The 24,432-nt window shown below is 48.5% G+C and overlaps 1 protein-coding gene across 5 annotated transcripts in view; it reads left to right on the forward strand.

Annotated features, from left to right (window-relative positions):
• Positions 1-24,432, forward strand: part of OXNAD1 (oxidoreductase NAD binding domain containing 1) — a 63,409-nt gene that overhangs the window by 15,534 nt on the left and 23,443 nt on the right. For all 5 annotated transcript variants that reach the window (XR_007908699.3, XR_016233317.1, XM_008266044.5 and 2 more), the window contains 2 exons: positions 10,079-10,185; positions 21,080-21,221. Coding sequence is in view for 3 of the 5 variants with exons in the window: in XM_008266044.5 (XP_008264266.3) it covers positions 10,079-10,185; positions 21,080-21,221 (249 nt within the window). In the remaining 2 variants the exon portion in view is untranslated. The remainder of the gene's footprint in view (positions 1-10,078; positions 10,186-21,079; positions 21,222-24,432) is intronic.

A 24,432-nucleotide genomic window follows, 5' to 3' on the forward strand; every position in this document is an offset into this window, starting at 1 on the left:
TCCTGCCAGCCACCTGGGAGATGTGGATTGAATCCTGGGTTCCCGGGTTCAGCCTGGCCCACTCTTGAGGGCACTTAGGGTAGTGAATCAATGTATGGGATATCTCTGTATTTCTTTATAAATGTGTGACTCTTCTCTGCCTTTCAAATAACTAAAATAAAACATAGTTTAAAGTTAAAAAAGCCAAATGGGGCCGGCTCCGCGGCTCACTAGGTTAATCCTCCGCCTAGCGGCGCCGGCACACCGGGTTCTAGTCCCGGTCGGGGCGCCGGATTCTGTCCCGGTTGCCCCTCTTCCAGGCCAGCCCTCTGCTGTGGCCAGGGAGTGCAGTGGAGGATGGCCCAGGTGCTTGGGCCCTGCACCCCATGGGAGACCAGGAAAAGCACCTGGCTCCTGGCTCCTGCCATCGGATCAGCGCGGTGCTCCGGCCGCAGCGCACCGGCCGCGGCGGCCATTGGAGGGTGAACCAACGGCAAAGGAAGACCTTTCTCTCTGTCTCTCTCTCTCACTGTCCACTCTGCCTGTCAAAAAAAATAAAATAAAATAAAAAAATAAAAAAAATAAAAAAAAAAAAAGCCAAATGGTTATGCCCAGTGCCGATTTTCAAGTGCTCATTATCTCCTTTCCTTGTGTTCTGCTAAGGCTTGGGTTTAGGTGGGATGAGCGCTTTGGCTGGACCGTGTTTCCAGCTGTCAGTCATCAGCTAGGCATTTCGAGGGGTTTATTCTGGGGTAGTCTTCATTTGGGGGAGGGGGACATCCACTTAACATGCCACGTTTCTCCACAGTTTGCCTTAGTCCGTTTTCAGTTGCTGTAACAAAATCCCCAAGGCTGGACGACTTGTAAAGAAATTTGGTTTATTTAACTCACGGCCTGGAGCACTGGCGCCTACTGGGTTCTGTGAAGGCCTGCTGGCAGATGGCCTGTCACATTCAGTGGTGGCAGCAACAGGTGGCAAGACAGGAAGCCAGAGAGTGATTTAGGGGGCAGGCTTTTTTTTAAATGATGGTTCACTCTTGTTACCAGTCATGGAGGGGAGGGCGGTTGCGGGAGCGAGTTTTGTGGGTTCTTTTCCTCAGCTTAGTATAGAAATGAAAAGCTGGGAAATGACTTGTGAAGATGCAGAAACTTTTATTAGAAAAGAAACTTTGATTGGCTTGGCAAGTGACAGAGAAAGCGTCTGGTCCAAGAGGAGAACAGGCGGAGTGCCCGAGCGGGACACTGGCTTTGAGGAAGTGCCCAGGTTTTTAAGGCATTGCTGTTTTTCTTCATTGGGTCATTCTGTGGGGGTGTCATATACTGTGTGTTGATTGGCTTGGGGCTCGTGGAGATGGCGGAGTCTCCTGGAGATGGCCTGTCTCCTTAGGGGCTCAGCCTCCCCCTCTGCTAGCTCCGGGTAGAAGATTGTGTCTACCTTGAAGGCATGATTTAAAACTGCAAGGTCACACAAGATAGTCTGGGTCTTGTGGACCACTCTGACTCTCCCCAGGGGGCTCAGCCCCTTCCCCTGCCAGCTCTGGGTGAAAGATTGCACACACACACACACCCGAAGGCGTGATTTAAAGCCGCAAGGTCACACATGCTGCACAAGAAGCTATTGGTGGGGGAGATGCCAGTTGGTCTGAGACAGGCTTTCCAGCCGCAGCTACTAGCCTGCTTGTGAAGGACATTCTACCTATGTCCGAGGGGCCCACAGACCCCCAGCCCCACCGGACGGCCTCAGCGCTCATGGGAACCAACCAGGGTCCAGGGTTCCATGAGAACTACCTTAATCCCTTCTAAGGATTAGGCCCCGCCTCTTAAAGGTCCCAGTCTTTCAGTGTGGCTATCCTGAGGACCAGGCTTCCAACACAAGAGCCCTTGGGGACAGATCACATGCAAACCACAGGACACTTGCACATCCATTTGATTATCAAAGCCTGATCGTCAGAGAACCCTTTAGAGATTGTCCAGCCTGGGACTAGCCGTGCTTGTACTTGATGTGCCAGGCTGACCACACAATCAGCAGTGACAGAAGAGGGTGGCAGAGGTGGAGAGAAGCCTCAGGCGCCCATCGCCTGGAGGTAGTTGTAAGGGTAACAGGTACGCTGTTCAACAAATTAAGCAGTCTGAAAGGTAGGTCTCTTCTCATGTTTTCCACAAATGGGCATAGTCAAATGAAAGGCCCTTTATTTTAAATTCAGCAGACACATTTTGAGTGCCCGCTACGTGCCTGGCCCTGTTCTAGATGTTGGAGCAGACAGAGGCCCCTGCTGTGTGCCGAGGTTCACAGAGTGTCAGATGTGACAGACACCATGTAGGAAAGAAAACAGGGCAGTGAGAGGCGAGCGTGGCTGGGGGCGGGGTGCAGTTTCCAATCAGTGAGGAGCATTTGAGCTGAGACTTGAATAAGGACAGGTGCTGTCACGTGCCTAGCATCTCTGGCAGAGAGGCTGGCGAGAGCCGAGGTTTCAAGGCAGAGGGGACAGCAGATCTGAGAGTGGATGAGCAGTAGACAGGACCAGGTTGTGTTAAGTTGCTATGGGCTTGGGTAAGAAATTGGGGCTTTGTCCTAAGGGTGATGCAGGATTTTCCACGGGAACATGAGCAATTGACATTTGAAATGGATCGTCCATTTGCTTAGTTGAACTGGGCTTCTGGTGTGCCTTGACACCAGGTTGGAAGCTGCTGACGGCATCTTGGGTGAGGGGCTGGTGTCTCAGAGCCGGGGGAAGCAGTGGGACTGGCGAACAGGACGTGGGTCTGGGCTTCCCAGATCAATGCAGAGTCGGGGGAGAGGTCCTTAGTGAGAAAAGGAGCCATAACCAAGATGATTTCCAGGGTTGGGCTTGCAAAATCTGAGTCAGTAAGGGTGTGATGGTAGTGGCTTATACTTGCTAGCAAGCTGGAGAACAAGTTTGGAGGAGTGGGTGTAAAGAGCTCAGCGTTGGAATAGGATGGTGTGGGAGCAAAGTGCATGAAGTGCAGATGAGAGGAGATTGTGCTGTTTTATCAACTCAGCTTGTGTCAAGTCATAGCAGCTGTTGAGCATGGCTGGTGTTCATCTCTGCATTTTTTTTTAAAGATTTATTTATTTGAAAGAGTTACACCAAGAGAGGAAAAGCGGGGCAGGGGGGGTCTTCCATCCGATGGTTTACTCCCCAGTTGGCCGCAACAGCTGGAGCTGTGCCAATCTGAAGCCAGGAGCTTCTTCCGGATCTTCCATGCGGGTGCAGGGGCCCAAGGACCTGGGCCATCTTCTACTGCTTTCCCAGGCCATAGTAGAGAGCTGCATTGGAAGTGGAACAGCTGGGTCTCAAACCAGCACCCATATGGGATGCCGGTGCTTCAGGCCAAGGCATTAACTTGCTGCGCCACAGCACCGGCCCCTCATCTCTGCATTTACCAGTGGGAGTGGGTGGCCAGCGTGACCAGCATTAATCAGTGTTGAGCTTGAAAACCTGACTGCATTGTGCAGGAGAGAGACTGGGAGATGAGAGAGTGGAGGCAGGACCAGATGAATCCTTCAAACATTCTACTGTGAGTGGAAGCCAAGAAACAGGGCGCTAGCTGGATCAAAGGAGCGGCTTATCTTCTTGGTTGTATTTGGAGAAACAGGAAAGCACAGGGCCTGGATTCAGACTCTTGCTTTGCCACTTACTAGCTTTGGACCTCGTATTTGCGCACATGAAGGTGGACAGTAATACCTGGCATCTGGGGTTGTTGTGAAGATGGGGTGAGTGAATGGGTGCAAGATGCCTGGCACTGGGGGCTGGCACTGTGGCATACTAGGCTAAGCCCCCACCTGCAGCGCTGGTGTCCCACATGGGCATCGGTTCGAGTCCTGGCTGTTCCTCTTCCCATCCAGCTCTCTGCTGTGGCCTGGGAAAGCTGTGAAAGATGGCCCAAGTCCTTGGGCCCCTGCACCCACAGGGGAGACCCGGAGGAAGCTCCTGGCTCCTGGCTTTGGATCAGCTCAGCTCTGGCCGTTGCAGCCATTTGGGGAGTGAACCAGTAGATGGAAGACATTTCTCTCTGTCTCTCCTTTTCTTCTCTCTCTCTAACTCTGCCTCTCAAATAAATAAATAAATAAATAAAATCTTTAAAAAAGAAAAAGTGCCTGGCATGCAGCTGGCGCCACCTGCAGGCGTTTGCTGCTGCTGCTCTCAGAGGCTGCACGTCCCAGCACTCACGTGCTCTCGTGCAGAGGGGAGGGCAGGGTAGTTGCTGGAGTGACCACTTGGGAAGGCAGAGAACAGCTAGTTGAACAAGGCCACTAGGTTTGCCAGCGCATAGTGTAAAATTGTGGATTTCCCAGCCTTTCTTTGTCAGTACGGCACTTGTGTAAAATCGGCATCTTCTGATGAGGTTCCCACACATCAGTTCGGTTTCTGCCGCCATCTGAATAACGTCTCTGGGTGCCTTCTGTGTCCAGTGACTTACGGCCCCTGGTCACAGCTACAGTCCCTTCAGCTCTGAAACCCTGCGAGCCCTGACTCCTGTTTTGAGTTAGGGTATTCTCTAATCCTGACTTTGCCTAAACTTTTGAACCAGAAAACGAATAAATGGGAATGGACAGGGAAAGCCAGCCAAAGAAAGACCTCTTTCCTGTGCAGACTTTTACATCAGCAGTAACATAAAAATATCCTACATAAACCAGCCTTTTAAATGAGTATGATGGAGTTTCCTTTCAGATGCCGACTGTGGACCCATTCAGAGTGTGTACAGTACAGGCTGGCAAGTGTGTTGTTATTTTATTGAACAGTAGAAGAATCTAAATGTTATTTCATGGAAAACTTTGTTTCCTGCCATGTGTTTTAACTTAGGAAATGGCTAGTTGAGGTTTTAGTTGCAGAATCTTTTGATCTATTAAGTAGAAGAGCAAGTACAAATGTTAAAACATATAATTTCTTGATATATTTTGCTTATTCAGTGAAAGTAGAAAAAGAATTGCATAAAACAAGGCCACAATTGCAGATCCTTAATTATACAAACTAGCTTCCAAATAAAATAAATATGTGGTCTTGAAAAAGTTTTTGTCAATGTTTTTAATTCATATGGCTAGAAATCTCTATACAGTGCTTGTATTGATTAAGCTAAATAATGTAATAAGAGGGAGGCATGTCTTTAAAAATCATGAATTGTGAAAGGTATTTTGTGTCCCAATTGTAGCAGTTTTGTCCAGGTTATTAGGATAAATAGGAACAGATCTGTTACGTTTTGTACTAATGTCAGTGGACATAATAACATCTGGAAAGTTCTTTGATCATAGACACTCGATGAAAATGTGGTTTGATAGAAAGGATAGCTTTCTTTCCTTCCTCCTTGAGTTTTCTGTGTGACCGTAGGGAGATGACGTAGTCTAGCATCTGATGCAAAGCCTTCTCGGGTGTTTGAGCTAATATTGTTGCCCCACTGTGATTGTGAGTGTTGGTGTCTCTGCACCAGGTGACTTGTTAGGTGATCCGAGGCTTGTCCTTGTCTAGCTCTGTCCACAAATCCTACAGATGCCAATTAAGCTGTTAAAAGTGCTATAGTCTAGTTCCTGACTATGTATTTGCAGATTTTTTTTAATATTGAAAGAAATAATGAGTGCTTATAAAGTAGCTTTTTTTTTTTTTTTCTTTTTTTTTGTAATCAGAAACCAGGACAGACTACTGTTGAGTCTCATTACTTGTCTTGGAGTAAGGTATTTAGAATGTGTAGAAGATAGAGGAAGGGGTTGCGATTCTACTGAAGAGATGCCTGGCCTCTCGCACATTTGAACATGAATCTGGATTTTCTGTAGTGTTTCCTCCCCCAGCTCTTTTTAAAAACGACAGAAGGCTTTTGAATTCCTACCAACTTTTGTTCTGGAAACCAATCTGAAGGGACTTTGCGTTAGAGTGTTCTTGTCGAGCCTCACCACGAATCCGGCCCTGTGCTTGGTCTGGGAGCAGATGTTGACATTCTACCCAGCCCCGCGCTCAGGGGCTCCCGGGCTGTATGCCGGGAAGATGTGTTCACGAGCATTCATAACTGGCGTTGATATGCGCAAATGTGATGGGAAAGGCAGAGATGTTGCATTGGTAGAGTTGCGAGGGTGGAAGGAAGAGGGAGACCTCAGGCAAGAGGGGTATTTGAGCAGGACCTGGAAGCTGGAAGGGCTGGAGGTGGGGTTTGGTAGAACCAAGAGGCACCATGCACACCAAATGAACGAGGCCAGATTTTGGAAGGTGGGCGAGTGTGAAGTACCTTCAGATACCAGCACCAAATATCACCCACTTGGCTGGAAGACACCAACACAGGAATCCAGGAGGAGCTCAAGCCGGGATAAGCTACGGAGGCCTTGTCACTTGATTGGTTTCTCTCTTTTTCAAAAGATTTATTTATTTATTTGAAAGGTAGAATGACAGGGAGAGAGAGATTCTCCATTTGCTGGTTCACTCCCCAAATGGCCACAGCCCCAAGCCTAAGCAAGGCAAAAGCTAGAAGCCAGGAATTGCATCCTGGTTTCCCATGTGGGTGGCCGGGGCCCAAGTTTTTGGGCCATCTTCTGCTGCCTTCACAGGCACATTAACAGGGAGCTAGATCAGAAAGAGAGCAGCTAGGACTCAAACCAGCATTCCAGTATGGGATGCCAGCATTGCAATTGGCAGCCTAACCCACAACGCTAGTCCCCCCCCCCCCTTTTTTTTTTTGGTAGAGAGCCCTTGAAGGTGTTCAACTCCCTGTGGTTGGAACATTAGGAATATTTGTCCCTTGGCTGTTTTGAGAGACACAAGGAGGAGGCCAAGACAGCATTTTAGATGAGAAGAACTGAATTTTTGGCTTGGGAAGGTGGCAGGTAGACTGGAGAAGGAAAAAAGGAAAAAGTCATGTGCTAGATTCATGGAATTGGGCTCCATTAGGGGCAGAATGGCAGAAAGCAAGTCTGTGTGTTGATCAACTGAAAATAGATTTGACTGTGGGGAGGCCAAGATGGTCCAGGATTGAGATCCCAGTGAGAGCAAAAAGCTACTTTTGTGGGGATCTCTGTACCCTGGTCCCCAGCACCATGCTCAAGGAGAGCTTGTGGTGGGGTTAAGTAGGGTGGAGTTAGTGCTACACATCAGAGTTTGCCACTGGGACGCACCGTTGGGTGTTAGGACCACTCCCACCTGGGTTTGCATCCTGGCCTGACAGTCCCTGGCTAGGTGATCCTGAGCAGGTTGGTATGGAGCCATTCAGTTGTCTGTTGAATGAAGGATGGCACCCAGGTCTGGGGTGTCATGGTTTTCCTTGTCAACCAAGTGAAGCGTGCACACAAGCCACGAAACCTGGAACCCGGTAGATACCCAAGGTGACGGCTCCTCATGTGTGGGATTGTGGGTGTGAGCCTTGGGCTGGCAGAGAAGGAAGGCTGAGCTATTGGGGTGCAGGGTGGGGGTGGAGGGATCTGGGAGCGAGGCAGCTTAGACCAGGAAGTGGGGGAAGGAGTGGTGAAGGAGAGGGAGGATCAGCTGGCCAGCTGGGAGAGGCAGGAGGGGACTGCGGGAGGTCGTAGTCTTCAGCTGTCCCAGCAAGGAGACTGCTTCAGTATGGAAGGAACCAAATTCCAAGAGGGGGGGAGGTGAGCACTGATGGGGAGGTTGGCCCGCCAGAGAAGTTGCAGGTGGCAGAGCCAGGTTCCCCGTCCCCAGGTTCCCACCGATAAAGGAAAAGATTGTGTGGGCAAAGGAGAGCCAGTGGTCTCAGCAGAGGAAGGGGTGAGAGGCGGACAGTGTGGCTTTTGTGTGCACTCACAAAATGACCCATAGGATAGGACGTGCTGTGGCCCAGGCCATGGCACCACAGAGCTGTCCCTGTGAGCGAACACCTCGGTCTGCAAGGCCCTAGGGGCAGCACTGGTGTGGTGGCGTGTGTGCTGATAAATGAATGACATGCCGTGTATCATGTAGAACAGCTCAATACCAAGACACTGATTCTGGTTAATGCTACAGAGTGCATCACAGCTGACACTAACCAAAGGCCTGCAGTGGGGCGGCAGTGCTTTTGTGTACATTGAGCAACTCATTTAATGCTCCCAGCACTGCTGTGAGGGGTGGGTGTTACTCTGTTTCAGCCGAGGGGCTTGGTGACTCGCCCAGAGTCATGTGGCTGGGAAGTGGGAGAGCCAGGATCAAAGGCCACGCAGTGTAGGTACAGAGCCCACGCTGTTAGCAGCCGTGTGTTGTTGTGTCTGATGGAACAGGAAGGTCCCAGAGAGGGAGCATGAACGCGAGGGAAAGGGCGGTGGCTGCCCATGGAGCAGGACAGCAGAGGGGGGACAGGACAGGGCCAGGAGTGCAGGTGGGCCAGAAGGTCGCCCCACTCGCTCTCCAGGAGAGAAGGGAGAGGGGACCAGGGAAAATGCAGAGAGGGACTTTGCAGGAGAGGGAAGTAGATGATTTAGGTGACGGAGCTGATGGGCTTCTGAAAAGAATCTCCCACTGGTAGTTGATCAGGCCTGTGGTCTGCTTGCAGCAAAGCCTGAGCGAGCAGCGCTGGGGAGGGAGAGTCGCTGCCCTCGCAGGCATCTGAGTTCCGCTCGGTGGAGCTGCGCAGGCAGCACCCTCTGAGGAGAGGCCTGTGTGTGTTTTGGTCAGCTGCCGCTGAGTCCTGTTGACTTTTCCCTCTCATGAAGACATTCCAGATTGAGGGGAGGAAGAGAAATGCCAGCAGAAGGAAGGGCGGGTGGGCATTGTGGGTTGACAGGTGCCGAGGCTCGTGCACCTGCTGCGCAGTTCCTGGGTCAGGAACTATGTGTGCAGGGCTTTCCAGAACTTAGGAGCGTTCCTCAGACCGGACAGAAAGGCTCTTTGTGACGTTTTCTACTTATTTATTTGAAAGGCAGAGGGAGAGATGGAGAGAGACATCTTCCATCTGCTGGTTCACTCCCCAAATGACTACAATGGCCAAGGCTGGACCAGGCCAAAGCCAGGAACCTGGAGCTTCATCCAGGTCTCCCACAGGAGTGCAGGGGCCTAAATATTTGGGCCATCTTCAGCTGCTTTCCAGACACATTAACAGGGAGCCGGATCAGAAATGGAGCAGCTGGGACTTAGACTGGCACTTCTATATCAGTATTGCAGGCGGCAGCTTAACCTACTGCCCATGCTTTCTGTTTTAAGGTTATGATCTGTTTATGTCTTAATATAATAAAAGGGGGGGTGGTGCTGTGGTGTTGTGGGAAAGCTGCCACCTGCAGTGCCGGCATCCCATATGGGCACCAGTTCTAGTCCCAGCTGCTCTTCTTCCAATCCAGCTCTCTGCTATGGCCTGGGAAAGCAGTAGAAGATGGCCTAAGTCCTTGGGCCCCTGCACCCATGTGGGAGATCTGGGAGAAACTCCTGGCTCCTGGCTTGGGATCAGTGCAGCTCCAGCCATTGCGGGCAACTTGGGGAGTGAACCAGTGGATGGAAGACCTCTCTCTCTCTCTCTCTCTCTCTCTCTCTCTCTCCCTCTCCCTCTCCCTCTCCCTCTCCTCTCTCTCTCCCTCCCTCCCTTCCTCCCTCCCTCCCTCTCCTTCTCTCTCTGTGTAACTGACTTTCAAGTAAAATAAATAAATCTTTTAAAAAATATAATAAAGGATGAATTAGGAAAAAGAAAATTAAAAAGGCCACGAAGAGTACAAACCGAATCTGTCTTCTGTTGTTAGATTCAGCAGAATGCAGTTACTCTCACTTTCCGTTTCTGACGTTAGCGCCACGTGAGCTCCTCCCACTCAGAGGCCACTGTGGGTCTCGCTGTGCCTGGTGTCAGTGGAGGATGTAAATGCTGGCCACAGAGGTCGGTGGGGTGCCAGTTCCCTGAGCTCTGCTCAGAGTGATAGATACTCACAAGGTAAAAGCCAGGTAATGGTCCCCGGAGGGGCAATTTCTGTCTGCAGAATAAAATTCAATTAGGATTTCTTAGCAAGTCACTCAATAGAATTCAAAGTGTGTTCACCTGGTGGCAGGCAGCACTGAAGCAGAGCGGGCTTGGCCTTGTGTGGCCCTTGTGGCACGCCACACCACCTCTTTGCAGATTTCAGTACACTGCTGTGTATGCCCACACTGCGTGTGCACCTGCTCAGCCCGAGTTCATCTTTTGGCCCTAGGTGGTGTCGCCGGCGAGGGTGTGTGGAGCCGCTGCCGCGTCGCCCTCGGTGAGGAGCCTCCGCCTGCTTGTTGCCGATCGAGAGTTCTCCTTTAAAGCCGGCCAGTGGTAAGTGCTTTCCTTGTGGCAGCTGCGTCTGTGTCAGAGGTGCTCAGGGAGAAGGGGTTCCACCTTCTGGGAGAGACTCCAGCGGCTGGCTGGTCCTTCGAGGGCAGAGGAAGTTCAGGTCGTTCTCTGCCGGGTGAGCCTTTTCTGGCATGGCGAATCCATTCCCTTCCAGCCTCAGAGCCCACTCTGGTTTCCAGCTTGGGGCCCTGTGAGTCAGACAGGAACATTGTGTTGCGTTTGGCAGATTCAAGCAGAGCGGCTGGTTCTGGCCCCTGGAACTGACGGCCCTGAGGAGTACGTTCTGCGGGAGTGGCTGCTGACAGACCACACTGTGGTCCTCGGGTCTGCCCGAGCTACTTGTTGCCGGGCGTTCCTGTCTTTCTGAAAATCAGGCTCCGTCACGTCCGGCACACAACAAACAAAGCAGACCGAAAAACAGCGTGTGCTGTCACGTCGTTACGTCCCTGCCAATGAACTCCTCTTCACTTGCTTGGACTTTTCTGGGCCAGCTTTAGACATTTGCTGGGTTAACCATCAGGACCCCTCTGCGGTCTGCACCAGGGCAGATTGTAGGTCTAGCCCCCTGGACTCAGGATGATCAGTGTGCTGGCAGGGCCTGGGTGGCCCCACTGAGCTGCCATTCAAGTGCGATTGTGAATAAACCAGCTCCCGTTTCCATTTCCCTAGGAAAGGTGTGTTTGGGTGTGTGTGTCCTTTATTTAAACAAAGCATTCATTGCTAAATGAATTTCTGGCATGCCAGTCTTGACAGTGTTCTTAGGAGTCGCCTGACTAATTTTGGCAGTCCATCTGGAAATGCGGTTTTGTTAAAAGGAGGATGTGTGATAATAGCAAGTGCGATAATAGCAAGAGTTAGCAGTCTTGTGTTAATAGTTTGCCTTTGAATTTAGAACTAGAAAACAAGATGCTGATTGCAATAATTTGCGTTTGTGAAGCAATTTACTGTAATCTTTGCACATGTTCTGTGATACATATTAAACACACTTTGGCTGTTTTAGGGGGTGGGCAACATATTTACCCTTCAAAATGGCTTAGTAGTTATTCCATTGAAAGTGGGAGCTTTAATTGTAGAGATCTGTCTTTCCTTACTTCCCTTCTGCGGAAGTGTTCATGTCCTTGTCTGTGCCTTACGCTCGGGATCTTGCTGAGGCTCGGGCCCAGGCTCTGGCTAGGGATAGCCCCGTGCCCTGGTTACAGGGCTGCCACCATGGTGTGCCTGCAAGTGTATTCCTCCCCCAGACTGCAGGTGTCTGATAAGAAAAATGCCATCAGTCCCCAGTGACACAAATTTCGTGTATACAGAAGTGGGGTTCTTTGTGAATCTCGAGGTAAAATTGTCTGGAGGCACACATGCCATCCCAGTGAAGGGTCTGGTCATTTCATGCTAGGGCTGCTTTTAGTATGCACCTGCTAGACCCCCACTGTAGAAGGTAGGTGGTCGTCGCTGGCCAGCTGACAGCTACACGGTCCCGGCCAGGTGTCAGTCAGCGCTCAGCCTGGTACCTGAAACTCTACCCCCTACCCCACCCCTTTAAAAACTGTGGCCCTCCTGTTGCCTGTTTATGGCTTTCAGTGATGTAAGTTCCTTTTGATGTGTGACCTTATGGTTACAGAAGAACCTCTTGGCTTAGGTTGACCGTGTGCAACCCCTCCATGCTGCTGCTGAGAAGGCTTTGTCCTCTAGGCTTGGGACTCAGCTCCATGTGGCGTTTTGGAGAAGAGGGCAAGGATGAAGGAGAGAGGGAGGGGACAAGAGGTGGCAGCTGGAGAGCAGGAGAGGACCCCGGCATGCTTTTCCTTGGGGTAGGGACGGCCGTGCCTCCCCTTCTCTGAATACTGGCCAGCAGCATCTTCTGGTGCCTGCCGTACCCTGAGGATGAGGAGCCAGGTGCAGCTTGAAGTAGATACATGGGTTCTCTCTACAGGCGGCCGGAGCTCTGGCCACAGGTCCCCAGGGAGACGCCTTCAGCACAGACCTGGGATGGGCCCTGGAGCCCTTTCTGCACAGCCCTGGCCTCTTAGTGGTCTCTTCAGGGGAGACTGGTTCCCGTCCTGGGAAGCTAGATCCAAGAACTTGAGCCGTGCAGCCCAGAGGCAAGGCCAAGAGAAGAAACCACCTCCGGAACAGTTCTCCCTCAGGCTGACCACCTGCTTAGCCACTAGCTTCTTGTGAGTGCTGCCCTGGACCCTGGGCAGTGCCTCCTCCAGGGTGGAACCGTTGGCACTCCCCTCAGAGTAGCGGCTCTGGAGCGTGCCACCAGCAGTCATGCGGCGTGCGCTGCCCTGGGGTTCCAGCTTTGTTCTCCTGCGGCACTCGCTGCCTGTCTCCCATGTTAGCTGCTCTGCTGCAGTGGGGTCTTTCCCCGGAGGGAGGCCTTGTCGCCCGGCGCCCTGGAGACTGCTCGGCCATGCTGGCCTTCTAGCTGCTAGCTCTGTGCTGTGGCCACTTTCCTCCCTTCTGTTGGCCTCAGCTTCCATGTCTTTCAAGAGAGAGCAGTAGCCCTGTGCTTGGGGATACTTGAAGTGTGGGGCACAATGCCTGATGTCAACTTTCTTAACTAGTGTTTGTTTCTCATCATTGCTGGTGTCTCACTCAGTCGGTGAGGTCATCTGTGCTGGTGAGACCCAGCAGACAGACCCCAGTGCTGGGGTTCTGGGTCAGGCCCTGCAGTGGTTGGAAGAGCAGCAGATGAAGTAGGAGGGAGTGAGTGTGCATCGCCTCTGCCACTGTCAATGCCACCAGCACACACATGGGATGCCCCCGAGGGCAGTGAGGCCAAGGCATTTTTCTAGATGAAAGGGGATTCTTGCTCCTGGAATGTTTCTGACTTTGAACAACATCATCATTTTTCTTTTAGATTTGTTTGGGAGGGAGAGCCCCCATCCCTTGGTTCACCCCTCAGATGCCCACAATGGCCAGGACTGGGCCTGGGTTGGGAGCTGGGAGTTCATTCCAGATCTCTCATGTGGGTGGCAGGAACCCCACTATTTGAACCATCAACTCCTGCCTTCCAGAGTGTGCATTAGCAGGAAGCTGGAATCAGGAACCAGAGCCAAGTCTTGAAGCCAAGCATTCAGATACAGGAGATGGCGTCTTAATAAGTGGCCTAGGCCAAATGCCCATCCTAGGATAACTTAAATTTTTGTCTCAGGAAGCAACGGGAGGCCCTCCTGAGAGAGGGAAGGTACTAAGAAACAGCAGATTAGAGGAGCAAGATTAAGGAGAGAAATCTGTACTGATACTCTGGAGGGGACGGCTGTGTCCTACCCGGTTCACACCCGTGTGATGGTGTAGCAGCTCTGGAGGGGACGGCTGTGTCCTACCCGGTTCACACCCATGTGACAGTGTGGCAGCTCTGGAGGGGACGGCTATGTCCTAGCCGGTTCACACCCATGTGACCGTGTAACAGCTCTGGAGGGGACGGCTGTGTCCTACTTTAGTTCACACCCATGTGACAGTGTAGCAGCTCTGGAGGGGACGACTGTGTCCTACTTGGTTCACACCCGTGTGACAGTGTGGCAGCTGTGGAGAGGGCGGCTGTGTCCTACCTGGTTCACACCCGTGTGACAGTGTGGCAGCTGTGGAGAGGACGGCTGTGTCCTACTTGGTTCACACCCGTGTGAAGGTGTGGCAGCTGTGGAGAGGACGGCTGTGTCTACCTGGTTCACACCCGTGTGACAGTGTGGCAGCTGTGGAGAGGACGGCTGTGTCCTACCTGGTTCACACCCGTGTGAAGGTGTGGCAGCTGTGGAGGGGACGGCTGTGTCCTGCCCGGTTCACACCCGTGTGAAGGTGTGGCAGCTGTGGAGAGGATGGCTGTGTCCTACCCGGTTCACACCCATGTGTGGCTCACATGAGCACGTGTAGGAAATGTCGAGTGCTCTGCATCTTTGTGCAGTCCATGTCTGTGCGCACTCTGTGTCTTTAAGACTCGGATTAAGTAGCATCTCCTCCGTCCTCCCTCCTTAGTCCTCCGCTCCTGATCTAATGGAGGATTCCTGCTTCTGCCCAGCTCTCCAGTACCCCAAGCAGATTCCCTCATAGCCCCTCGAATTGTATTTCTTTGTCACTTTCCTCCCAGTGGCGTGGGCTTACTGAGGGGTAGACAGGTGCTGTGGCAGCATCTGCACGAGTGAAGGAGCGAGGGGCTCAGCACTGCGGCAGAGGGTGGAGAGCTTCGGCAGCTCACCGTGAGGCATCATCGCTTGGCCACGGTTTGCATGCCCGCTGCGTGCTGGCCCTGGACAGTGCTGCCTGGTGTTCAGAGTGTGTTGCTCTGCTGCACACCCAGCCGCCTCTTCTCAGTTCTGTGTGGACTCAGCTGGCTTCAGGAGTGCCAGTCTTGCAAAGGTCATTTTTAAAGTTGTGTGCTTAAAGCTTAATTCTGTCTTGGACAGAAGTTTTAAAACTTTGTTTTTTTTTAAAGATTTATTTATTTGAAAGTCAGAGTTACAGAGAAAGGTAGAGATAGAGAGGTCGTCCATCCACTGGTTCACTCCCCAGATGGCTGCAATGCCCGGAGCTATGCCGATCCAAAGCCAGGAGCCAGGAATTTCCTCCGGGTCTCCCACTTGGGTGCAGGGGCCCAAGGACTTGGGCCATCTTCTGCTGCTTTCCCAGGCCACAGCAGAGAGCTGGATCAGAAGAGCAGCCCAGGACTAGAACTGGCGCCCATATGGGATGCTGGTGCTTCAGGCCAGGGCATTAACCCGCTGCACCAGAGCACCGGCCCCAAATTTTTAAAACTTTTAATTCACTTATTTTCATTTTTTTTAATTTGAGAGGCAGGAGAGAGTCAGACAGACTGACACATCTTTCATGTGCTGTTTCCCCCCACCAAATACCTACAACAGCCAGCGCTGCGCCAGGCTACAGCCAGGAGCCCAGATCTCAATCCACGTCTCCCATGTGGTTTTTAGGGTCCAAAAGTACTTGAGCATTATCTGCTGTCTTCCCAGCTGCACATTAGCAGGAAGCTGGATCCAGAGTGGACCCAGGACTTGAACCAGACACTCCAGTATGGGATGGGCTGTCCCAAGTTGGTGTCCTAACTGCTGGGTCAGATGCCACCCTTCTGACAGATTTTGATGAAATATGTATTGTGCATACTTTCTTAAAGCCATTCAGATGGAATTTTTACATAATTTGGATTCTTTATCTTTTAATGGAGATGTCCTTTTTTCTGAAGATGTCTTTCCTAGAGAACAAGGTTTGCTTCTGCTCACATCTTTATCAACTTGGAGCAGCAGAGGGCGCCATAGTTCAGCAGATGCAGCAAAAGCTCATTGATGGATTTATTATTTAAAAATGGAATAGTGGAGATTCTGCCTACCTCCTGTCTGCCAGCATCTACTACTGGGCTAATAAATGCAAACTATTGTCTTTTAAATGTTCGGCTGAAACGAGAAGGAAGTTAAAGTATTTCCACAAAAGAGTTGAGTGACAATGGGTAGGTGAAGGCTGAGGACTTTAGGGGAGCATTTCCAATCCAGCCTGGTTTTTTTAAGACTGTTAAAAATGACCGAATATTTAAAGCCATAGATTAGATGAGGTCTTTTAAGGTCATAGATTCAGTCGGTAAAGAACACCCTGTTTTTCATGAAAGCCTGCGTGTGGGAAACAACCATGGGAAGATGATCCTGGCTTCTGATGGCTGGGAAACACCTGGGTTGGATGTTTAAGTTTCCCAGACGTACAGCAGGTGAGAGTTTTGTTTTTCCAGGTACTAATACATTTTTCTTTCCTTGGTAAGTGACAAGATTTATTGTAATTTCTAGAATCACCACCACAAAAGGGTTCCTGTGGCATAGAATTGTTGAAGGTTTGAAATTCATGAGGTCTTAGGGGTGTGGTGGGAAGAAAAGAAAAGGAAAGGCTTTGGAAATCAGAAGTCCCTGTCAGCTGGTTTAATTGGCAAATGCCTGTGAAGGAGTTTTTGTTGTCTCCTCCTCCCTCCCCCCCTTTTAAAACAGTAGTTTACTAAGATAGAATTCACATATAAAATTCATGCATTTAAAGTGTACAGTGAAGTGATCTTCTAGTGCGTTCAGAGATGTGCAGTCATTGGCACACTCAGATTATAAAATGCTTTTGTCATCCCATAAGGAAACCTTGTGCTGTTTTACCATTCATTCATTCTCTGGCCTCCTGGCCTCCAGAGACAACCTCTCATGCACACTCTGTCTCAAGGTGTGCCTCTCCTGGACCTTTCTCTGTATACACACATTAGTGTTAACTTGTATTTTTATAATATCCTACAAAGGTTGTATACGTTTTTGGATTAACATATAATCATTGTACATATTTAGGGCAACTGTAGTATTTCAAGACATTCATGCAGCATGTATCAATCAAATCACAGTAATTAGCATTTCATTTCCTTATCATTGCTTTCTGTTTGGTGCCTTCAGGTTCCATTCCTTATAAAATATATATTAGGTTGTGGTAAGCTATAATCACCTCCACTGTGCTGTGGACCACTGGAACATCCTTCCTTTTATCTCACTATTTTGATACCCTTTATCCAAACAAACTCCTTGTAATCCTTTTACATTCAGTTCAACGTTGGGTTTGGTTGATTGGTTTTTTAAGCATCTTCATTTGAGAGAGAATGTATGGTGTGTGTCTCTGTATGCCTGGCTTATTTCACTTACATAATGTTATTCTGGCCATTTCCTGTCAGTGGTGTTGTGGTGTGTGTGTGTGTGTGTGTGTGACTGGCTCCTTTCCCTTAGCGTGATTTCAAGGCTCATCTGTATTGTACCATATGTTAGTGATTCATTCCTTTGTGTGGCTATACCATGTTCGTCAGCTGATGGACATTCAGATTGCTTCCTCTTTTGGGCCACCATGAATAACGGTGCCATGGATGTTTGTGTAGTTTTTGAGCAGACATAGATTTTCATTTCTCTTAAGTGTAAAGCCAGGAAGGGAACTGTTGGATCAGATGGTAACTCTGTGTGACATTTGTAGGCACTGCCAACTGTTTTCTATACTGACTGTATCATACACTCCCACCAGCAATGTGGAAAGGGTTCCAATTCCTTCCGATTCTCCCTTACACTTGGCTATTTGTCTTTTTGATTATAGCCATCCTAGTGGGTGTGAAATGATAGCTCATTATGGTTTTGATTTACATTTCCCTACTGACTAACTATGCTGAACATCTTTTCATGTGCTTATGAGCCACTTATATACCTTCTTTGAAGAAATGTTAATTAAAATCCTTTGTCTGTTTTTATTTGGGTTATCTTTCTATTACAATCTGAATACAAGTCCCTTAATAGAGGCATTATTTGGAAATATTTTCTCTCATTCTGTAGGTTTTCCTTTAACTTTCTTGATGGTATCATTTGTAGCACACAGTTTTTGATCTTGGTGAAGTCTATTTTGTTAGGTGTTTTTTTTTCCCCTTGTGGTTTGGTATCATAGCTAAGAAACCATTGGCATAAATATATACTCTTGTGTTTTCTCCTAAGAGTTTATCATTTTGGCTCTTATATTTAAGCTTATACCCCATTTTGACTTAGTTCTTGTGTATGGTATCAGGTAGAAGTCCAACTTGATTGTTTTCATGTGGATATCTACTGATCCCAGTACCACTTGTTGAGTAGGTTATTCTTTTACCATTGAATTTTCTTGGCATCCTTGTCCAAAATCAGTTGGTTATAAATTAAAGGGTTTATTTTTGGATTCTTAATTCCTTTCCATTGATGTACATGTTTATTGTTAGGTAGTACTACAATGCCTTCATTATAGTAACTTTTTGAAATCAGGAAATATAAGTCCTCCAAACTTATTCTTTTCCGGATTATTTTGATGATTCTGGTTCCTTGAATTTCCGTATGAATTTTGCAATCAACTTGTCAATTTCTGCAGAGAAACCAGCTAGAGTTTGGTTGGTGTATTACATTGAATTTGGAGAGTGTTGCCATTTTAACAATATAGTCTTCTAACCCGTGAACTTGGAATATCATCCTATTTATTTAGATCTTTAATTTTTTCAAGAAAAAGATTTGTTTATTCGAAAGGCAGAGTTATAAAGTGAAAGAAAAGAAAAGAGAAAGATTTTCCATATACTGATTCATTCCCCAAATGGCTACAGTGGCTGGGGCTGGGCCAGGCCAAGGCCAGGAGCCAGAAGCTTTATCCTGGTCTCCCACATGGGCCCAAGCACTTGGACCATCCTCCACTGCTTTTCCCAGGTCATTAACAGGGAGCTGGATCCAAAGTGGAGCAGCCAGGACTTGAATTAGTGCCCATGTGGGGTCCTGGGATTGTAGGCAGCAGCTTAAACCACTGCACAACACTGGCCCAATTTTTTTCAACTATGTTTTGTATTTTTAATGTACAAGTCATATACTTATTTTGTTAAATTTAAGAGGCCAGCGCTGTGGTGTAGCAGGTAAAGCTGCTGCCTACAGTACTGGCATCCCATATGGGTGCCAGTTTGAGTCCTGGCTGCTCCACTTCCAGTCTAGCTCTCTGCCTTGACCTGGGAAAGCAGTAAAAGATGGCCCAAGTCCTTGGGCCCCTGCACCCATATGGGAGATCTGGAGGAAGCTCCTGGCTCCTGCCTTCGGATTTGCACAGCTCCAGCCATTGCAGCCATTTGGGGAGTGAACCAGTGGATGGAATACCACCCACCTCCTCTCTCCCTCTGCCTCTCTGTAACTCTGCCTTTCAAATAAATAATTTAAAAAATTATTTCCCATTATTTTATTCTTTTTTATACTGTTATTAACAGAATTGTTTTTCTAAGCTTCACCTTTGGAATATTTCTAGTGTAGTTGATTTTTGTATATTGATCTAATATCCTTCAACTTTATTTGAACTTGTTGTTCAAGGTGAACTCCCTGGGATTTTCTGTGTGCAAGACTATCTTGTCATCAACTTTCTCCTCCCCAGTCTGGATGCCTCTTATTTCATTTTCTTATTTGCGTTGGCTAGAACTTCTAGTGCGATGGTAAGTGGAAGTGATGAGAGTAGACGTCTTTTGCCTGTTTCTGTTCTTCAGGGAGGAAGTTTTAGCCTGTCACTATTACAGCGTTAGTGCTGGGCCTTTAGTAGATGCCCTTTGTCAGGTTGAGGATGTTCCCATTTATATTCCTAGTGTGTTGAGTGATTTTGGTATAAAACGGTGTTTTTGTCAAATACCCTTTTTGCAACTATTGAGATAATCGTGTGGGTTTTATCTTTTATTCTAAGTATTGTATTACATTGATTTTTTCTTTTTTTGGAACAAGAGCAATACTTCAGATATGTGATTCTGGTCTGCTTCCAAGGCTTGCTTCTACATTTTTTCCTTCACCCATTCACACAAAAATCCCCATTTTCTTTGGGTCCTCACACACACTAAGGCTAATGTCTGCCTGGCTACCTTAATGTTCCACCTTCAAGCATCTTAGGGAGTGGCATGGGTGAAGGTCCACCTTCTGTATTTTCTTCAAGCTGACACAGGGACATAGAGCTGCTTGTGGTCTTGTTCTCTTGCTGTCTGTCCTGTGGTGTTCGAGGGTGGCCTTGCAGAGAATTGCCTTATGTGGTCCAGAGGGCTAGTCACTCGTCAGCAGGAATGGCTGGAAGCCCTGTCAAACACTGTGCTGACCTTGTGTTCCTGGGATTTTTGTGTCTGTACTGAGAAGCGATTCTGTTCTGTGGTTTTCATTTCTTTCAGTGTCTGTCTGGTTTTGGTTTCAGGGTAGTAGTGGCTCGTAGAATGAGTTGGAAAGTAATGTTCTCTTCTGTTTTTGGAAGAGTTTACGAAGGATTAGTGATAATTCTTTAAATGTTTGATAGAATTTACCATCAATGCCATCTGGACCTGACCTTTTTCTTTGTGGGAAGTTTGAAAATTACCAATTCAATCTTTTTTTTTTTTTTTTTTTTTTTTTTGACAGGCAGAGTGGACAGTGAGAGAGAGACAGAGAGAAAGGTCTTCCTTTGCCGTTGGTTCACCCTCCAATGGCCGCCGCGGCCGGCACGCTGCAGCCGGCACACCGCGCTGATCCGATGGCAGGAGCCAGGTGCTTCTCCTGGTCTCCCATGGGGTGCAGGGCCCAAGCAGTTGGGCCATCCTCCACTGCACTCCCTGGCCACAGCAGAGAGCTGGCCTGGAAGAGAGGCAACCGGGACAGAATCTGGTGCCCTGACTGGGACTAGAACCTGGTGTGCCGGCGCCACAAGGCGGAGGATTAGCCTAGTGAGCCGCGGCGCCAGCCTACCAGTTCAATCTTTTTGCTTGTTATGGGTCTGTTCAGATTTTCTGTTTCTTCTTTTTTTTTTTTTTCCCAAAGATTTTATATTTGAGAGGTAACGTTACAGACAGTGAGAGGGTGAGACAGAGAGAAAGGTCTTCCATCCATTGGTTCACTCCCCAAATGGCCGCAATGGCCAGAGCTGCGCCGTTCCGAAGCCAGGAGCCAGGTGCTTCTTCCTGGGCTCCCATGAGGGTGCAGGGGCCCAAGCACTTGGGCCGTCTTCTACTGCTTTCCCAGGCCACAGAGCTGGAAGTGCAGTAGCCAGGAGTAGAACTGGCGCCCATATAGGATGCCGGTGCTGCAGGCGGAGGATTAACCTACTGCGCCACAGCGCCACCCCTTCTGTTTCTTCTTGAGTCAGATTTGGTGGTTTATGTCTCTAGGATATGTGGTTTTCATATAAGTTAAGTTTTTAGAAGCATACATTGTTCATAGAATTTCTTTTCAATATTTTTTGTTTTTGGAACCTTGGTGGTGAAGTCCCCTCTTTTACTCTTGATTTTTAGTTATACATCTTTCTTCTTAGTCTAGCTAAAAGTTTATCAGTGTGTTTTTCTTGTTGCCTACTTTTGCAGTTGCTTCCGCAATAATAATTTATTTGTCTTTCCTTTTAGGGTTGATTTCTTTATCCCGGGTGTCCCTGTGGTTGGTGGGTTTTCAATATGCTCCAGTCCCAGACTGCTTGAACAAGAGAGGGTGATAGAGCTGGCAGTGAAATACGCAAACCACGCCCCTGCGCTCTGGGTTCACAATCAGGTGAGCAAGCTGGCCGTCTCTGCCTCACACGGAATCTGTGTCCTGCGTACCTGATCCATTCTAAAGGCGGGGGCTTAAGCATCAAGAACACAAGCTTGCCAAGAGCTTTCCAGAAAAGTTAAAGGAACAGGATATGTGTGATGTAGATTTATGTGATGTAGAGAGACTTTGGGATCTGGCAGTATTTCCCAGGTTACCAAATAGTATTCATTCAGATATTACTGTAGAATGAAAACATTGTACATTTTGGGCAATTTTTTTAAAATTGACTCTGTGTGAAGAATCTGCATCAGATTCTTTTGTCCTAACCGTGGCAAATAAAAGGAATGACCCGATCATTCTGTTGTTGGGGAACTGTCCCTGCTTATGTAGTACTGCTGGTGCACGGCGTGGAGCATCACTAAATGCAGGGAGCTGGAGCTGGGAGAGGGAGCCTGCGTTGGCTGCTGCTAAAGGCTCGTGCTGCGCCCCAGGGCTCAGCGAGGTCCTACAGAAGCTGCCTGCCCTTAATGGCTAGGACTGTGTTGGCAGAGGGTTCCCAGAACATGTCTGTCACATGCTGTCTTGGTGTCGGCCCGGTCTCCTCTTCCTTGCTGAGATTGCTTGTGGTATTCACCAGCAGCCTCCATCCTGTCCTGGGCCTGTACCAGTACCAGTGTGGCTTCAAAGACTCAGCATTGTTGCCTTTTCCTGGAAATCATTGTGAAGCAACAAAGGAAAACAGAAAGCCAACACTGCAACTTTATTTTGAGCAGAACTTGAAAACTCTCCAGTGTATTTTTTTCCTATTTTTTTAAAAAAATTTTATGGGGCCAGCATGGTGGTGTGGTGGATTAAGCCACCACCTGTGGTGCTGGCATCCCAGGTGAGCACCAGTTTGAGTCCTGGCTGCTCCACTTCAATCCAGCTCCCTGACAATGTGCCTGGGAAATTAGTGGAAGATTGTCCAGGTCCTTGGGCTCCTGCCACCCACATGGGAGACCCAGATGGAGGTTAGGCTCTTGGCTTTGGCTTGGCCTAGTCCTGTCTCCAAATGGTGTGGCCATTTAGAGAGTGAACCAGTGGGTGGAATATTTTCTCTCTCTCTCTCTTTCTCTCACTGCCTTTCAAGTAAATAAATCTTAAAAAATTTTATTTTTATGTGAGAGACAGAGGGAGACAGGCAGAATTCTCTTCTGTACGTTCATTCCCCAAATGGCTGCCGTGGGTGGTGATAGGCCATAGGCCAAAACCAGGAGCTAGGAATTCCATCCAGGTCTCCCACAGATGTGTCAGGAACCCAGTTACGTGGGCTGTCACCACTGCCTTTGGAGTTCTGCATTGGCAGAAGGCTGGCAGGAGTTGGAGCTGGGATTGAACCCAGGAACTCTGATGTGGGGTGCAGGTGTCTTAACCATGAGGCTAAATGGCAGCTCCCCAGTATATTTTTAAAGGTTGCAGACAATTGTGTTTGTGTGGGAGGCACATGGGAGTAGGTCAGGGAGAGAAGCCAATAGTAGATCTCATGAGTACCAACAAACATGCACATGGGAGAGGACTGGGACAAGACACATGGAGCTTTGTGGTATGAAAATGGCTGCTCAGGGCGCTCTCGGCTCGGCCCATCCCCAGTGCAGGGCCCTCTTGCAAATCACAGTTCATCTCAATCTCATGAGAGGAATCAAAGTAAACATGCAGACATATTGTGTTCATGGTTCGGAAGACTCAGCATAGTAAAGGAATCAGTTCTTTTTTTTTTTTTTTTTTTTTTTGGATAGGCAGAGTGGACAGTGAGAGAGAGACAGAGAGAAAGGTCTTCCTTTCTTCCTTTTCCGTTGGTTCAACCCCCAATGGCCACTGTGGCCAGCGCGCTGCGCCGATCAGGAGCCAGGTGCTTCTCCTGGTCTCCCATGTGGGTACAGGGGCCCAAGCACTTGGGCCATCCTCCACTGCCCTCCCGGGCCACAGCAGAGAGCTGGACTGGAAGAGGGGCAACCGGGACAGAATGCGGCGCCCTGACGGGTTCTAGTCCCCATCGGGGTGCCGGCGCTGCAGGCGGAGGATAAGCCTAGTGAGCCGAGGCGCCGGCCAAGGAATCAGTTCTTAACTGATTTATCATGGCACTAATTAAATCTCAATAGGATTTTTTTTGTAGATATAGATAAGCTGATTTTAAAATGTATGTGGGAAAAAGGAACTAGAATAGATTTAACAATTTTGAAAAAGAATAAAAAGTGGGAGGAATTACTCAAATTTAAGATTAAAGTCAACAGTAATCAAAACAATGTGGTATTGGTGAACAGACACATAGATCAATGGAACAAAATAAAGAGTTCAGAAATAGACACAAGTATGTCTATTGAATTTTTATGAAGGTGCTAAAGAAATGCAGTAGAGAAAAGATGGCCTTTTCAGCAGTTGTGTATCTATAGATGTATGCAAAAAAAAAAAAAAAATAGTTTGTAGTCTTTTTTTTTTTTTTTATTTTTGACAGGCAGAGTGGACAGTGAGAGAGAGAGACAGAGAGAGAAAGGTCTTCCTTTGCCGTTGGTTCACCCTCCAATGGCCGCCGCTGCAGCCGGCGCACCGTGCTGATCCGATGGCAGGAGCCAGGATCCAGGTGCTTTTCCTGGTCTCCCATGGGGTGCAGGGCCCAAGCACCTGGGCCATCCTCCACTGCACTCCCTGGCCATAGCAGAGAGCTGGCCTGGAAGAGGGGCAACCGGGACAGAATCCGGTGCCCCGACCGGGACTAGAACCCGGTGTGCCGGCGCCGCAAGGTGGAGGATTAGCCTATTGAGCCACGGCGCCGGCTGAGCTAAACTTTGTACTTTATATTCAAAATTAACTCAGATTAGATCTAACGCCAAACATGAAGCTATAAAATTTCTAGAAGAAACATAGGAAGTATTTGAAACCTGATAGGAAAAGAGTTCTTAGATTCAACACACAAAAGCAAGATCTATAAAAGAAAAATATGATATATAGGACTAAATGAAGATTATAATTTTTTCTTGTGAAAGACACTGTTAAAGAATTTATAAACAAGCTAAAGACTGGGAGAAAATATTTGCAAATCAGATATCCAACAAAAGACTTATATCCAGAATATATAAAAAATTCAACAAAAAGAAAACAAACAACATCTTTTTTTTTTTAGATTTATTTTATTTATTTGAAATGCAGAGTTACAGGGAGGGAGGGAGAGAGAGAGACAGAGATATCGCTCTCC

The sequence above is a fragment of the Oryctolagus cuniculus genome, chromosome 4 (genome assembly GCF_051225735.1).
Source record: "Oryctolagus cuniculus isolate XC-2025 breed Fujian yellow rabbit chromosome 4, ASM5122573v1, whole genome shotgun sequence".
Classification (NCBI taxonomy): Eukaryota; Metazoa; Chordata; class Mammalia; order Lagomorpha; family Leporidae; genus Oryctolagus; species Oryctolagus cuniculus.